The 18282-nt window shown below is 34.9% G+C and overlaps 1 protein-coding gene across 1 annotated transcript; it reads left to right on the forward strand.

Annotated features, from left to right (window-relative positions):
* Positions 1-1978: 1978 nt before the first annotated feature.
* Positions 1979-4194, forward strand: LOC139866467 (uncharacterized). The gene is made up of 2 exons (XM_071854702.1): positions 1979-2227; positions 2888-4194. Exons 1-2 carry the CDS (start codon positions 2021-2023, stop codon positions 4037-4039), a joined length of 1359 nt encoding a protein of 452 aa, XP_071710803.1. The 5' UTR covers positions 1979-2020; the 3' UTR covers positions 4040-4194.
* The last annotated feature ends 14088 nt before the right edge of the window (positions 4195-18282 follow it).

The following is an 18282-nucleotide window of genomic DNA, read 5'->3' on the forward strand; positions in this document are numbered from 1 at the left end:
GTTACAACAATAAAATGATCAAAAATTTTAAATCCTTTCGTGTTTGTCAAGTATTCTTCATATTATGTATAATAATTTGTTTAATTTTTCATCGTCTATTGTTAAAATTTTATATTATTAGCTATATATATATATATATATATATATATATATATATATATATATATGGGGCAAGATCAATGGGGAAGTAACCAATTGGGGGGAAGCAAATTTTTTGTTTTTCCGTTTTTTTGGACTTTTTTTCCGGCATCAAGTTCACACGAAAATATGAATATTTAGAAAAGAAACTTCGTGATGAATGTTATTATTTAGGCGGAAAAACGATCGATAAAAATAACATTCAAGATAATATTGTTCTTGAAGAATGTGAACGTTTTTTCTTCTTCATGTTTTGTGAAGTAAAAATTAGCCCGATTTAGAGTTTAGGGTTTAGGGTTTGGTGTTTTAGGTTTATTCCATAAACCAAAAACACCAAACCCTAAATCCTAAACCCTAAACCCTAAACTCTAAACCGTGCGTGTTAAAAACTCAATCTAAATCCTAAATCAAAACCCTAAATCTCAATCCTAAACTCTAAATTTCTAAACCCTAATATCTAAACCCCATAAACCCTAATATCTAAACCCTAAAATCTAAAGCCTAATATCTAAAACCTCAACATACGCTCGAAAAACACGATAATTGTTATATATTACTTCTTCGAGCGTTTTTCCGCCAAAATAAAAACATTTATCACAAAGTGTCTCTATTAAATGTTTATATTTTCATCCAATCTATAATTTCGTGAACAAAGTTTTTTCAAAAAACGGGAAAAAAAAAAAATTTTGCTTCCCCCCGAATGGTTACTTCCCTCTTGATTCTACCAATATATATATATATATATATATATATATATATATATATATATATATATATATATATATATATATATATATATATATATATAGTGGTAGGATCAAGGGGGAAGTGACCAATCGGGGGGAAGCGGGGGGAAGAAAATTTTTTTTTTTTTCCGTTTTGAAAAAACTTTGTTCACGAACATTATAGATGAGATGAAAATATGAACATTTAGTAGAGACACTTTGTGATAAATGTTTTTATTTTGGCGGGAAAACGCTCGAAGAAGTAATATATAACAATTATCGTGTTTTTCGAGCGTATATTGAAGTTTTAGCTATTGGGGTTTAGATATTAGGGTTTAGATATTAGGGTTTATAGGGTTTCGATATTAGGGTTTAGAAATTTAGGGTTTAGGGTTTAGATTTAGGGTTTAGATTTAGGATTTAGATTGAGTTTTTAGCACGAACGGTCCATAAACCCAAAACACCAAACCCTAAACCCTAAACTCTAAATCGGGCTAAATTTTACTTCACAAAACATGAAAAAAAAACGTTCATATTCTTCACGAACAATATTATCTTGAATGTTATTTTTGTCGATCGTTTTCCCGCCTAAATAATAACATTCATCACGAAGTGTCTCTTCTAAATGTTCATATTTTCGTGTGATCTTGATGCCGGAAAAAAAATTCCAAAAAAACGAAAAAAAAAAAAATTTTGCTTCCCCCACTTCCCCCCGATTGGTTACTTCCCCATTGATCCTGGCCCTATATATTTATATATATATATATATATATATATATATATATATATATATATATATATATATATATATATATATATATATATATATATATATATATCTTTTGTGACAACTAACACTAATACTTCAATTTAATACATTCATTATAAACATTACTCTTGATTAAACATTCATAAAGCCCCGCAAATTCAGCTAGTATAGAATTAAGTTACAAAGTAAACAACGAAAGGGATTACCATTACCGAATAATAACCTCAGAACATTCAGTCCATTAATCTGTTAGTAAACAGGCCCAATGTTTTGTTTGTACCAAGGAGTGAGATCTACATACAGTAGTTTGTTAGAATCATGCCTTTTATCACTCTCCTCACATTCCACATACATCGCATCTGGACATAATTAATTTCTTAAAATTAAAATGCTCATTTCAGCGTGCATCAGGCATTCTCTTCGAATAACAACCACACCACTTTACAAACCCTCACGCTTTAATACTTACATTCCTTCAATTATTTTTAATTTTAATAATAATCTATCTGTATCTACACTTAGGGCATCTTCAATTTCAACTGTTTCTACTGCACACGAACAACCATCAGCTACTGTTATGGCTCAACCGTTACAGGTTTACTTTTAATTAACTTATCAAATTTATCACCAATTAGCTATTGCTATTGCTATTGATTATACGATGCTTGTATCTAGGTTCTTAATTTAGGGTTTTTTATTGAATCGTGTAGTTATTAGGTCTAATTGGGGATATGTGATAAGAATTTGTGGCATCGTTTACAATTCGATAATGGTTGTGCTAATTGCTTTTAATCTATTTTTGTTAGGGTTAAATGTATTTTTTTTTTATTCCAAAATATATATGCTGAAAAATTTCTTACTGTATCGACCAGTATTTTGGTCAAAGTGTCACCATATGAGGTGCCACATCATCAAAACGGATGACATTAAAGATGTCAAATACACACAATATCAGGTTTCAGAAATGTAATACGTATGAGTACAATATATATTTTTTGGCTTAAGTTAGATACACGTAGAAACAATTGTATGTTTTATATGTATTTGATAGCACCTTGTGTTTGTTTAGTCGTGCTAAGCTGGAGTGCCGGACATTGCGATTTCATTAGTTTTTAATTTTTTATATTGTTATTTGATGATTATATATATATGTGGATATGCATCTTGCCAAAATCAAAGGCAGAATTTATTTATTCAAGTATTAGAAACATTAAAAATTGACCGTCTTACCCCTAAACTGATTTTATCATTCCAGGTTGCAAAGCGCTTGGAGAAATTCAAAACTACAATCTTCACACAAATGAGTTCACTCGCTATAGAACACGGAGCAATAAACCTTGGTCAAGGTTTCCCGAATTTCGACGGGCCAGATTTTGTGAAAGAAGCCGCCATTCAAGCCATTAAAGATGGAAAAAATCAATACGCGCGTGGGTATGGGGTACCAGATCTCAACTCAGCCATTGCAGCCCGTTTCCATAAAGACACGGGTCTTACAGTTGACCCGGAAACCGAAATAACCGTCACATCTGGATGCACAGAAGCTATTGCCGCCACAATCTTAGGTTTAATTAATCCCGGTGACGAAGTAATTATTTTCGCCCCTTTTTATGACTCGTACGAAGCCACTTTATCAATGGCTGGTGCAAAAGTTACATCTATTACTCTTCGTCCTCCAAATTTTGCGGTCCCACTTGAAGAACTCAAAACCAAAATCTCAAAGAACACGCGTGCGATTTTAATGAACACGCCACATAACCCAACTGGGAAGATGTTTACCCGTGAAGAACTTGATCAAATAGCATCCTTATGCATCGAGAACGATGTTTTAGTCTTTAGTGATGAAGTTTATGACAAATTAGCGTTCGAAATGGATCATATTTCTGTAGCTTCTCTTCCCGGGATGTATGAGAGAACCGTTACTTTGAACTCGTTAGGAAAAACGTTTTCTTTAACGGGTTGGAAAATCGGGTGGGCCATTGCCCCTAAACACTTGATATGGGGAGTTAAACAAGCTCATTCGTATTTAACATTTGCTACCTCAACCCCAATGCAGCATGCAGCTGTAGCGGCTTTACGGGCCCCAGATTCTTACTACGAGGAGTTAAGGAAAAATTACAAGGCTAAAAAGGACATTTTGGTTGAGGGTTTGAAGGCTGTCGGGTTTACAGTTTACCCGTCAAGTGGGACCTACTTTGTGGTGGTGGATCATGCACTTTTTGGGCTTCCGGATGATGTTTCGTTTTGTGAGTATTTGATTAAGGAAGTTGGTGTTGTCGCGATTCCGACTAGCGTGTTTTATTTAGACCCGAGTGAGGGGAAGAACCTTGTGAGGTTTACGTTTTGTAAAGATGAGGAGACCCTTAGAAGTGCAGTTGCAAGAATGAAGGAACGGTTGGTACGTAAGTAATGCGATTATGCTTATGATGTACTGTCGTTTATGTATTCAAACAACTATTAGGGTTGCTTGGTAGGGATGGCTTCACAACTGCTACTCATTTCTGAGTTTGTGTTTGGTTACATTTGACATTTTATGAAATAAGAGGTGAAGATATCGCCTGGCTATATGGTGGTGGTATTTGGTATTTTTCGCCACGATTTGACGTTTTAGTCACTTAATATTAAGAACATGAAAAACTAAATCAATTAAACAGGTTTGGTTTTGGTTCAGAATAAAAGGGGAGTTTGTAAAAAAGAGAAAAAAAAAAATCTTACTATTATAGAAAAAAAAACTTGCTGGCATAGCCCAATAGTTCATCTCATGTCCTTGAGTTATGGGGTGTTTGATCTTTAGTGATGCCTATGATTTCTTTGAACCAATTGAACACTAATAGTGGTGATAAAGGCTTGATCACATGCCCATTTGGATTGTGGTTTGATGTCCCCTGATTAGCAGTTCGGGTTTCCGCCCGAACGTGTATGTGGGTGACAAATGAGAGTATGCAATTTCTGTTAAAAAAGAAAATGTATACATTCAAGGGTATGATATAAGCTTTCTAATCAATTTTTTTTTTCTTTGAAAAGCAACAAAATTTTATTAACATAACATAAATATATACGAACTACAAGTCTAGACATATCCACCACATATCTATACAATCATATAATCTATACTAACAACTCAAACGGACATATGGACAAGAGGGATCGACTTGAAAAACAAGAAGGGCAAGAGAGGGCCACAGTAACCCAAATCAAACCCATTTAACCCGAGTCTATATATACCCAAATGAGCAACTGATTAATAATATTGTGCATTAGGATAGCATTTACAGCCATACGCAATTAGAGAGTGCCGACACGATTATGAGATAAGACGAAAGGACCTGGATTGATTAACCATTACGACCAAACAAGATTTGCCTTTTTGCATCTCTTATAGATCCATTGAAAACTTTTGATTTGTATGTCGTTGAGGATATTTGAATCATCCCAGTTTGCTTTACGAAATATCTTATTGTTACGACTTTTCCAAAGGTATACACGCAAACGCATTTCGATGCATGCCAAATTCGCCCTACCCATCTGATTTTATATCTTGATATGAGAAAGCTTTCACAATGTTACCGAAAGTAGTATAGTTAAATCCCCATCAAAGAAAGAACATAATCCAAATTGTTTTCAAGAGTTTGCAGTTGATTAAATTGTGTTCGACCGATTCTAGCTCCTCATCACATAAACTGTAGCGATGTGCGTCTAGGTCCAGAGCACATTTATCAAGTTCGACCTTTGCCGGGAGCCTTTGAAGACGCGCACACCAGATACAAGGATTGCAAAGTTGTGAATCGATAACAAAGGTTGTTGTCGTCGTGCGAGTTTGTGTAGGTCAATCAGAGCAGCGAGAGACTTTGTGGTGAAAATTCTGGATGCATCAAGTTTCCAAGAGCATGTATCTAACCTGGTATTAAGCACACCACAAAAATTTAAGTTAGATAAGTCCTCGAGATCACCAAGAGCCCTACTGAAATGTCCCGTTCTTATTGATTAAAAACGTTCCATATTAATTGATTTCGTTGCGAGGTTTTGACCTCTATATGAGACGTTTTTCAAAGACTGCATTCATTTTAAAACAAACCATAACCTTTATTTCATCAATAAAGGTTTAAAAAGCTTTACGTAGATTATCAAATAATGATAATCTAAAATAGCCTGTTTACACACAACCATTACATAATGGTTTACAATACAAATATGTTACAACAAAATAAGTTTCTTGAATGCAGTTTTTACACAATATCATACAAGCATGGACTCCAAATCTAGTCCTTATTTAAGTATGCGACAGCGGAAGCTCTTAATAATCACCTGAGAATAAACATGCTTAAAACGTCAACAAAAATGTTGGTGAGTTATAGGTTTAACCTATATATATCAAATCGTAACAATAGACCACAAGATTTCATATTTCAATACACATCCCATACATAGAGATAAAAATCATTCATATGGTGAACACCTGGTAACCGACATTAACAAGATGCATATATATAAGAATATCCCCATCATTCCGGGACACCCTTCGGATATGATATAAATTTCGAAGTACTAAAGCATCCGGTACTTTGGATGGGGTTTGTTAGGCCCAATAGATCTATCTTTAGGATTCGCGTCAATTAGGGTGTCTGTTCCCTAATTCTTAGATTACCAGACTTAATAAAAAGGGGCATATTCGATTTCGATAATTCAACCATAGAATGTAGTTTCACGTACTTGTGTCTATTTTGTAAATCATTTATAAAACCTGCATGTATTCTCATCCCAAAAATATTAGATTTTAAAAGTGGGACTATAACTCACTTTCACAGATTTTTACTTCGTCGGGAAGTAAGACTTGGCCACTGGTTGATTCACGAACCTATAACAATATATACATATATATCAAAGTATGTTCAAAATATATTTACAACACTTTTAATATATTTTGATGTTTTAAGTTTATTAAGTCAGCTGTCCTCGTTAGTAACCTACAACTAGTTGTCCACAGTTAGATATACAGAAATAAATCGATAAATATTATCTTGAATCAATCCACGACCCAGTGTATACGTATCTCAGTATTGATCACAACTCAAACTATACATATTTTGGAATCAACCTCAACCCTGTATAGCTAACTCCAACATTCACATATAGAGTGTCTATGGTTGTTCCGAAATATATATAGATGTGTCGACATGATAGGTCGAAACATTGTATACGTGTCTATGGTATCTCAAGATTACATAATATACAATACAAGTTGATTAAGTTATGGTTGGAATATATTTGTTACCAATTTTCACGTAGCTAAAATGAGAAAAATTATCCAATCTTGTTTTACCCATAACTTCTTCATTTTAAATCCGTTTTGAGTGAATCAAATTGCTATGGTTTCATATTGAACTCTATTTTATGAATCTAAACAGAAAAAGTATAGGTTTATAGTCGGAAAAATAAGTTACAAGTCGTTTTTGTAAAGGTAGTCATTTCAGTCGAAAGAACGACGTCTAGATGACCATTTTAGAAAACATACTTCCACTTTGAGTTTAACCATAATTTTTGGATATAGTTTCATGTTCATAATAAAAATCATTTTCTCAGAATAACAACTTTTAAATCAAAGTTTATCATAGTTTTTAATTAACTAACCCAAAACAGCCCGCGGTGTTACTACGACGGCGTAAATCCGGTTTTACGGTGTTTTTCGTGTTTCCAGGTTTTAAATCATTAAGTTAGCATATCATATAGATATAGAACATGTGTTTAGTTAATTTTAAAAGTCAAGTTAGAAGGATTAACTTTTCTTTGCGAACAAGTTTAGAATTAACTAAACTATGTTCTAGTGATTACGAGTTTAAACCTTCGAATAAGATAGTTTTATATATATGAATCGAATGATGTTATGAACATCATTACTACCTCAAGTTTAGTAGGTAAACCTACTGGAAGTGACAAGAAATGATCTAGCTTCAAAGGATCTTGGATGGCTTGAAAGTTCTTGAAGTAGGATCATGACACAAAAACAAGTTTAAGTAAGATTTTTACTCGAATTAAGATAGTTTATAGTTATAGAAATTGAATCAAAGTTTGAATATGAATATTACCTTGAATAAGAAAGATAACCTACTGTATATAACAAAGGTTTCTTGATCTTATATGATTACTTGGAATGGATTAGAAAGCTTGGAAGTAAATTAGTAAACTTGAAGGGATTTTTGAAGTGTTCTTGAAGTGTTCTTCCTATGATGATTATAGCTTGATTCTTGAAGTGATTTTTGATGAAGATGATGATTAACTACTGGAAAAATACGTTCATAATAGTGTGTGTGTGTTGAGAGAGAATTAGAAAGAGAATTGGAAGTGAAATGGAGTGAATGATGAGTGGTAATTGGTGAGTGGTGAGTGGGGTTAAAAGGAGTTCTAGTTAGTTGACTAGCTCATGGTAGAAGTTAAAATTGATTAGTCATACATGACATAATCAAGAGTGGAATCCCATGCTAGTTCCTATTGGTATATACCCATAGTAAGTACGTTTTGAAGCTGTGTATAATACGGGTAAGAATACGACTAGAATTCTTGATGAAAGAAAAGAATGGGAAAGTAACTGTAACCATTTTCGTTAAGTATGAGTGTTTTGATATATGTCTTGAAGTCTTCCAAAAGTATTTTAATACATCTAAATACACTACATGTATATACATTTTAACTGAGTCGTTAAGTCATCGTTAGTCGTTACATGTAAGTGTTGTTTTGAAACCTTTAAGTTAACGATCTCAATTAATGTTGTTAACCCATTGTTTATTATATCTAATGAGATGTTAAATTATTATATTATCATGATATTATGATATATTAATATATCTTAATATGATATATATACATTTAAATGTCGTTACAACGATAATCGTTACATATATGTCTCGTTTCGAAATCCTTAAGTTAGTAGTCTTGTTTATATGTATATAACTTATTGTTAATATACTTATGGAGATACTTACTTATCATAATCTCATGTTAACCATATGTATATCCATATATATATCGTCATGTCGTTTTTACAAGTTTTAACGTTCGTGAATCGCCGGTCAACTTGGGTGGTCAATTGTCTATATGAAACATATTTCAATTAATCAAGTCTTAACAAGTTTGATTGCTTAACATGTTGGAAACATTTAATCATGTAAATATCAATCTCAATTAATATATATAAACATGGAAAAGTTTGGGTCACTACAGTACCTACCCGTTAAATAAATTTCGTCCCGAAATTTTAAGCTGTTGAAGGTGTTGACGAATCTTCTGGAAATAGATGCGGGTATTTCTTTTTCATCTGATATTCACGCTCTCAGGTGAACTCGGGTCCTCTACGAGCATTCCATCGAACCTTAACAATTGGTATCTTGTTTTGCTTAAGTCTTTTAACCTCACGATCCATTATTTCGACGGGTTCTTCGATGAATTGAAGTTTTTCGTTGATTTGGATTTCATCTAACGGAATAGTGAGATCTTCTTTAGCAAAACATTTCTTCAAATTCGAGACGTGGAAAGTGTTATGTACAGCCGCGAGTTGTTGAGGTAACTCGAGTCGGTAAGCTACTGGTCCGACACGATCAATAATCTTGAATGGTCCAATATACCTTGGATTTAATTTCCCTCGTTTACCAAATCGAACAACGCCTTTCCAAGGTGCAACTTTAAGCATGACCATCTCTCCAATTTCAAATTCTATATCTTTTCTTTTAATGTCAGCGTAGCTCTTTTGTCGACTTTGGGCGGTTTTCAACCGTTGTTGAATTTGGATGATCTTCTTGGTAGTTTCTTGTATAATCTCCGGACCCGTAATCTGTCTATCCCCCACTTCACTCCAACAAATCGGAGACCTGCACTTTCTACCATAAAGTGCTTCAAACGGCGCCATCTCAATGCTTGAATGGTAGCTGTTGTTGTAGGAAAATTCTGCTAACGGTAGATGTCGATCCCAACTGTTTCCGAAATCAATAACACATGCTCGTAGCATGTCTTCAAGCGTTTGTATCGTCCTTTAGCTCTGCCCATCAGTTTGTGGATGATAGGAAGTATTCATGTCTAGACGAGTTCCTAATGCTTGCTGTAATGTCTGCCAGAATCTTGAAATAAATCTGCCATCCCTATCAGAGATAATAGAGATTGGTCTTCCATGTCTGGAGACGACTTCCTTCAAATACAGTCGTGCTAACTTCTCCATCTTGTCATCTTCTCTTATTGGTAGGAAGTGTGCGGATTTGGTGAGACGATCAACTATTACCCAAATAGTATCAAAACCACTTGCAGTCCTTGGCAATTTAGTGATGAAATCCATGGTAATGTTTTCCCATTTCCATTCCGGGATTTCGGGTTGTTGAAGTAGACCTGATGGTTTCTGATGCTCAGCTTTGACCTTAGAACACGTCAAACATTCTCCTACGTATTTAGCAACATCGGCTTTCATACCCGGCCACCAAAAATGTTTCTTGAGATCCTTGTACATCTTCCCCGTTCCAGGATGTATTGAGTATCTGGTTTTATGAGCTTCTCTAAGTAACATTTCTCTCATATCTCCAAATTTTGGTACCCAAATCCTTTCAGCCCTATACCGGGTTCCGTCTTCCCGAATATTAAGATGCTTCTCCGATCCTTTGGGTATTTCATCCTTTAAATCTCCCTCTTTTAAAACTCCTTGTTGTGCCTCCTTTATTTGAGTAGTAATGTTATTATGAATCATTATATTCATAGATTTTACTCGAATGGGTTCTCTGTCCTTCCTGCTCACGGCATCGGCTACCACATTTGCCTTCCCCGGGTGGTAACGAATCTCAAAGTCGTAATCATTCAATAATTCAATCCACCTACGCTGCCTCATATCCAGTTGTTTCTGATTAAATATGTGTTGAAGACTTTTGTGGTTGGTATATATAATACTTTTGACCCCATATAAGTAGTGCCTCCAAGTCTTTAATGCAAAAACAACCGCGCCTAATTCCAAATCATGTGTCGTATAATTTTGTTCGTGAATCTTCAATTGTCTAGACGCATAAGCAATCACCTTCATTCGTTGCATTAATACACAACCGAGACCTTGCTTTGATGCATCACAATAAATCACAAAATTATCATTCCCTTCAGGCAATGACAATATAGGTGCCGTAGTTAGCTTTTTCTTCAATAACTGAAACGCTTTCTCTTGTTCATCATTCCATTCAAATTTCTTCCCTTTATGCGTTAATGCAGTCAAGGGTTTTGCTATTCTGGAAAAGTCTTGGATGAACCTTCTGTAGTAACCAGCTAGTCCTAAAAACTGGCGTATGTGTTTCGGAGTTTTCGGGGTTTCCCACTTTTCAACAGTTTCTATCTTTGCCGGATCCACCTTAATACCTTCTTTGTTCACTATGTGACCGAGGAATTGAACTTCTTCCAACCAAAATGCACACTTTGAAAACTTAGCGTACAATTCTTCCTTCCTCAATACTTCTAACACCTTTCTCAAATGTTCACCGTGTTCTTGGTCATTCTTTGAGTAAATAAGTATGTCATCAATGAAAACAATGACAAACTTGTCAAGGTATGGTCCACACACTCGGTTCATAAGGTCCATGAACACAGCTGGTGCATTAGTTAAACCAAACGGCATGACCATAAACTCGTAATGACCGTAACGTGTTCTGAAAGCAGTCTTTGGAATATCATCTTCTTTTACCCGCATTTGATGATAACAGAACGTAAGTCAATCTTTGAATAAACAGACGAGCCTTGTAGTTGATCAAATAAGTCGTCGATTCTCGGTAGTGGGTAGCGGTTCTTGATGGTAAGTTTGTTCAACTCTCGGTAGTCGATACACAACCTGAATGTACCATCTTTCTTCTTGACAAACAAAACAGGAGCTCCCCACGGTGATGTGCTTGGTCGAATGAAACCACGCTCTAAAAGTTCTTTTAATTGGCTTTGCAGTTCTTTCATCTCGCTGGGTGCGAGTTTGTAAGGAGCACGAGCTATTGGTGCAGCTCCTGGTATAAGATCTATTTGAAATTCAACGGATCGATGTGGGGGTAATCCCGGTAATTCTTTCGGAAATACATCGGGAAATTCTTTTGCAATGGGAACATCATTGATGCTCTTTTCTTCAGTTTGTACTTTTTCGACGTGTGCTAGAACAGCATAGCAACCTTTTCTTATTAGTTTTTGTGCCTTCAAATTACTAATAAGATGTAGCTTCGTGTTGCCCTTTTCTCCGTACACCATTAAGGGTTTTCCTTTTTCTCGTATAATGCGAATTGCATTTTTGTAACAAACGATCTCTGCTTTCACTTCTTTCAACCAGTCCATACCGATTATCACATCAAAACTCCCTAACTCTACAGGTATCAAATCAATCTTAAATGTTTCGCTAACCAGTTTAATTTCTCGATTCCGACATATATTATCTGCTGAAATTAATTTACCATTTGCTAATTCGAGTAAAAATTTACTATCCAAAGGCGTCAATGGACAACTTAATTTAGCACAAAAATCTCTACTCATATAGCTTCTATCCGCACCCGAATCAAATAAAACGTAAGCAGATTTATTGTCAATAAGAAACGTACCCGTAACAAGCTCCGGGTCTTCCTGTGCCTCTGCCGCATTAATATTGAAAACTCTTCCGCGGCCTTGTCCATTCGTGTTCTCCTGGTTCGGGCAATTGCTAATGATGTGGCCCGGTTTTCCACATTTATAACAAACTACATTGGCATAACTTGCTCCGACACTACTTCCTCCGCCATTACTCGTTCCGACACCATTTGTTCCTTTCGTTCTATTAACCCCTGGTCCGTAGACCTCACACTTCGTAGCGCTATGACCATTTCTTTTACACTTGTTGCAAAATTTGGTGCAGAACCCCGAGTGATACTTTTCACACCTTTGGCATAGCTGCTTCTGATTGTTGTTTTTGTTGCGGTTATTATTGTTGTTAGGATGATTGTTGTAGTTGCTGTTGTTGTTGTTGTTGTTGTTGTTGTTGTTGTTGTTGTTGTTGTTGTTGTTGTTGTTGTTGTTGTTGTTGTTGTTGTTGTTGTTGTTGTTGTTGTTGTTGGGCCGTTTGTTGTAGTTGCGATTGATGTTGCGATTGTTGGGATAATTGTTGCGATTATTGTTGTAATTGCTGTTGTTGTTGTATTGGTGATTCTTATCACTGTTTTCCTCCCACTTTCTTTTGACTTGCTTCACACTGGCCTCTTCAGCAGTCTGTTCTTTAATTCTTTCTTCAATCTGGTTCACTAGTTTGTGAGCCATTCTACATGCCTGTTGTATGGAGGCGGGCTCGTGTGAACTTATATCTTCTTGGATTCTTTCCGGTAATCCTTTCACAAACGCGTCGATCTTCTCTTCCTCATCTTCGAATGCTCCCGGACACAATATGCACAATTCTGTGAATCGTCTTTCGTATGTGGTAATATCAAATCCTTGGGTTCGTAACCCTCTAAGTTCTGTCTTGAGCTTATTGACCTCGGTTCTGGGACGGTACTTCTCGTTCATCAAGTGCTTGAATACTGACCACGGTAGTGCGTACGCATCGTCTTGTCCCACTTGCTCTAGATAGGTATTCCACCATGTTAACGCAGAACCTGTGAAGGTATGCGTAGCGTACTTCACTTTGTCCTCTTCAGTACACTTACTTATGGCAAACACCGATTCGACCTTCTCGGTCCACCGTTTCAATCCGATCGGTCCTTCGGTTCCATCAAATTCCAAAGGTTTGCAGGCAGTGAATTCTTTGTAGGTGCATCCTACACAATTTCCTGTACTGCTAGATCCAAGGTTATTGTTGGTATGTAGCACAGCCTGTACTGCGGCTATGTTTGAAGCTAGAAAAGTACGGAATTCCTCTTCATTCATATTCACGGTGTGTCGAGTAGTCGGTGCCATTTCCTTCAAAATAGTCAAATGGAATAAGTTAATCATACAGAATATTAAGAGTAGTTAATAGTATTTCGTAGCATAATATGAACTCATTTATAAAAGCTTTTTCTTCATATTAGCGTTTTATAAGTTTAAATTCGGGTAGTACCTACCCGTTAAGTTCATACTTAGTAGCTAATATACAATTCAACTACTACAATTCTATATGAAAAACTGATTATAATAATATTTTGCGTTCAAACTTTTACACAATATTTTACAAACTTACAATACCGCTTATTTTACATATAGCATGAAATATAGCACACAATAAATTTGATACAAGATGGTTGTGAAGATAATTCTAGCTAGTACACAAGTCGTTCAGCAAAGGCAATAAAGACACGTAATTCATACGTCCAGAAACAAGTCATGCATTCTGGTTTTACTAGGATTACTTCCCATCCTTGGTCTTGTGGAACATAACCGTTATGGCCGTTGATAAGACAGCGTGTTGTAACGTCGTCAAAGGGACGAGGGTTACGTAATGTCCAACAGTCCCGTAACAATCTAAAAACCTCATTTCTTACCCCAATTACTGACTCCGTCACTTGTGGGAACGTTTTGTTTAATAGTTGTAGCCCGATGTTCTTGTTCTCACTTTGGTGAGAAGCGAACATTACTAATCCGTAAGCATAACATGCTTCTTTATGTTGCATGTTAGCCGCTTTTTCTAAATCACGAAGTCCAATATTCGGATATATTGAGTCAAAATAATTTCTTAACCCATTGCGTAAAATAGCATTTGGGTTCCCCGCAATATATGCGTCAAAGTAAACACATCGTAACTTATGGATTTCCCAATGTGATATCCCCCATCTTTCGAACGAAAGCCTTTTATAAACCAAGGCATTCTTGGAACGTTCTTCGAATGTCTTACAAACTGATCTCGCCTTAAATAGTTGTGCCGAAGAATTCTGACCGACTCTAGACAAGATTTCATCAATCATGTCTCCGGGTAGGTCTCTTAAAATATTGGGTTGTCTATCCATTTTGTGTTTTTATACTGTAAAATAGACAAGAGTTAGATTCATAAAAAAAATACTTATTAATACAAGCAATTTTTACATATATCATAAAGCACAAGCACACTATATTACTTATATTACACCACACGAATACAACTATCTTATTCCGACTCGCTTGTTTCTTCTTCTTCGGTTTTGGTTCGTTTTGCCAAGTTTCTAGGGATATATGATGTTCCCCTAATACGAGCCGTCGTTATCCACATTGGTTTAGAAAAACCAGGTGGTTTAGAGGTTCCCGGGTCATTGTTACAACTTAAGGACTTCGGGGGTTGACGATACATATAAAGTTCATCGGGGTTGGAATTAGATTTCTCTATTTTTATGCCCTTTCCCTTAATATTTTCTTTTGCCTTTTTAAATTCAGTTGGGGTAATTTCTATAACATCATCGGAATTCTCGTCGGAATCCGATTCATCGGAGAATTGGTAATCCTCCCAATATTTTGCTTCCTTGGCGAAAACACCATTGACCATAATTAACCTTGGTCGGTTGGTTGAGGATTTTCTTTTACTTAACCGTTTTATTATTTCCCCCACCGGTTCTATTTCTTCATCCGGTTCCGATTCTTCTTCCGGTTCCGATTCTTCTTCCGGTTCCGACTCTTCTTCCGGTTCCTCTTCGGGAACTTGTGAATCAGTCCACGAATCATTCCAATTTACATTTGACTCTTCATTATTATTAGGTGAGTCAATGGGACTTGTTCTAGAGGTAGACATCTATCACATAATATCAAACGCGTTAAGAGATTAATATATCACATAATATTCACATGTTAAAAATATATAGTTTCCAACAAAATTTGTTAAGCAATCATTTTTCAAGTAAACACGGTCGAAGTCCAGACTCACTAATGCATCATAACAAACTAGATAAGACACACTAATGCAAAATTCTGGTTCTCTAAGACCAACGCTCGGATACCAACTGAAATGGACTCCAAATCTCGTCTTTATTTAAGTATGCGACAGCGGAAGCTCTTAATAATCACCTGAGAATAAACATGCTTAAAACGTCAACAAAAATGTTGGTGAGTTATAGGTTTAACCTATATATATCAAATCGTAACAATAGACCACAAGATTTCATATTTCAATACACATCCCATACATAGAGATAAAAATCATTCATACGGTGAACACCTGGCAACCGACATTAACAAGATGCATATATATAAGAATATCCCCATCATTCCGGGACACCCTTCGGATATGATATAAATTTCGAAGTACTAAAGCATCCGGTACTTTGGATGGGGTTTGTTAGGCCCAATAGATCTATCTTTAGGATTCGCGTCAATTAGGGTGTCTGTTCCCTAATTCTTAGATTACCAGACTTAATAGCATATTCGATTTCAATAATTCAACCATAGAATGTAGTTTCACGTACTTGTGTCTATTTTGTAAATCATTTATAAAACCTGCATGTATTCTCATCCCAAAAATATTAGATTTTAAAAGTGGGACTATAACTCACTTTCACAGATTTTTTACTTCGCCGGGAAGTAAGACTTGGCCACTGGTTGATTCACGAACCTATAACAATATATACATATATATCAAAGTATGTTCAAAATATATTTACAACACTTTTAATATATTTTGATGTTTTAAGTTTATTAAGTCAGCTGTCCTCGTTAGTAACCTACAACTAGTTGTCCACAGTTAGATATACATAAATAAATCGATAAATATTATCTTGAATCAATCCACGACCCAGTGTATACGTATCTCAGTATTGATCACAACTCAAACTATACATATTTTGGAATCAACCTCAACCCTGTATAGCTAACTCCAACATTCACATATAGAGTGTCTATGGTTGTTCCGAAATATATATAGATGTGTCGACATGATAGGTCAAAACATTGTATACGTGTCTATGGTATCTCAAGATTACATAATATACAATACAAGTTGATTAAGTTATGGTTGGAATATATTTGTTACCAATTTTCACGTAGCTAAAATGAGAAAAATTATCCAATCTTGTTTTACCCATAACTTCTTCATTTTAAATCCGTTTTGAGTGAATCAAATTGCTATGGTTTCATATTGAACTCTATTTTATGAATCTAAACAGAAAAAGTATAGGTTTATAGTCGGAAAAATAAGTTACAAGTCGTTTTTGTAAAGGTAGTCATTTCAGTCGAAAGAACGACGTCTAGATGACCATTTTAGAAAACATACTTCCACTTTGAGTTTAACCATAATTTTTGGATATAGTTTCATGTTCATAATAAAAATCATTTTCTCAGAATAACAACTTTTAAATCAAAGTTTATCATAGTTTTTGATTAACTAACCCAAAACAGCCCGCGGTGTTACTACGACGGCGTAAATCCGGTTTTACGGTGTTTTTCGTGTTTTCAGGTTTTAAATCATTAAGTTAGCATATCATATAGATATAGAACATGTGTTTAGTTAATTTTAAAAGTCAAGTTAGAAGAATTAACTTTTGTTTGCGAACAAGTTTAGAATTAACTAAACTATGTTCTAGTGATTACGAGTTTAAACCTTCGAATAAGATAGTTTTATATATATGAATCGAATGATGTTATGAACATAATTACTACCTCAAGTTTAGTAGGTAAACCTACTGGAAGTGACAAGAAATGATCTAGCTTCAAAGGATCTTGGATGGCTTGAAAGTTCTTGAAGTAGGATCATGACACAAAAACAAGTTCAAGTAAGATTTTTACTCGAATTAAGATAGTTTATAGTTATAGAAATTGAATCAAAGTTTGAATATGAATATTACCTTGAATAAGAAAGATAACCTACTGTATATAACAAAGGTTTCTTGATCTTAGATGATTACTTGGAATGGATTAGAAAGCTTGGAAGTAAATTAGTAAACTTGAAGGGATTTTTGAAGTGTTCTTGAAGTGTTCTTCCTATGATGATTATAGCTTGATTCTTGAAGCGATTTTTGATGAAGATGATGATTAACTACTGGAAAAATACGTTCATAATAGTGTGTGTGTGTTGAGAGAGAATTAGAAAGAGAATTGGAAGTGAAATGGAGTGAGTGATGAGTGGTAATTGGTGAGTGGTGAGTGGGGTTAAAAGGAGTTCTAGTTAGTTGACTAGCTCATGGTAGAAGTTAAAATTGATTAGTCATACATGACATAATCAAGAGTGGAATCCCATGCTAGTTCCTATTGGTATATACCCATAGTAAGTACGTTTTGAAGCTGTGTATAATACGGGTAAGAATACGACTAGAATTCTTGATGAAAGAAAAGAATGGGAAAGTAACTGTAATCATTTTCGTTAAGTATGAGTGTTTTGATATATGTCTTGAAGTCTTCCAAAAGTATTTTAATACATCTAAATACACTACATGTATATACATTTTAACTGAGTCGTTAAGTCATCGTTAGTCGTTACATGTAAGTGTTGTTTTGAAACCTTTAAGTTAACGATCTCAATTAATGTTGTTAACCCATTGTTTATTATATCTAATGAGATGTTAAATTATTATATTATCATGATATTATGATATATTAATATATATTAATATGATATATATACATTTAAATGTCGTTACAACGATAATCGTTACATATATGTCTCGTTTCGAAATCCTTAAGTTAGTAGTCTTGTTTATATGTATATAACTTATTGTTAATATACTTATGGAGATACTTACTTATCATAATCTCATGTTAACCATATGTATATCCATATAT

This window comes from Rutidosis leptorrhynchoides, chromosome 9 (genome assembly GCF_046630445.1).
Source record: "Rutidosis leptorrhynchoides isolate AG116_Rl617_1_P2 chromosome 9, CSIRO_AGI_Rlap_v1, whole genome shotgun sequence".
NCBI lineage: Eukaryota > Viridiplantae > Streptophyta > Magnoliopsida > Asterales > Asteraceae > Rutidosis > Rutidosis leptorrhynchoides.

What these genes read in the sequence shown, in the direction of transcription:
- LOC139866467 (XM_071854702.1), top strand. Translation starts at nt 2,021, where the DNA reads ATGCTCATTTCAGCGTGCATCAGGCATTCTCTTCGAATAACAACCACA. An exon ending in TTATGGCTCAACCGTTACAG is followed by an intron (nt 2,228 to 2,887) that starts GTTTACTTTTAA and finishes TTATCATTCCAG; the next exon opens with GTTGCAAAGCGCTTGGAGAA.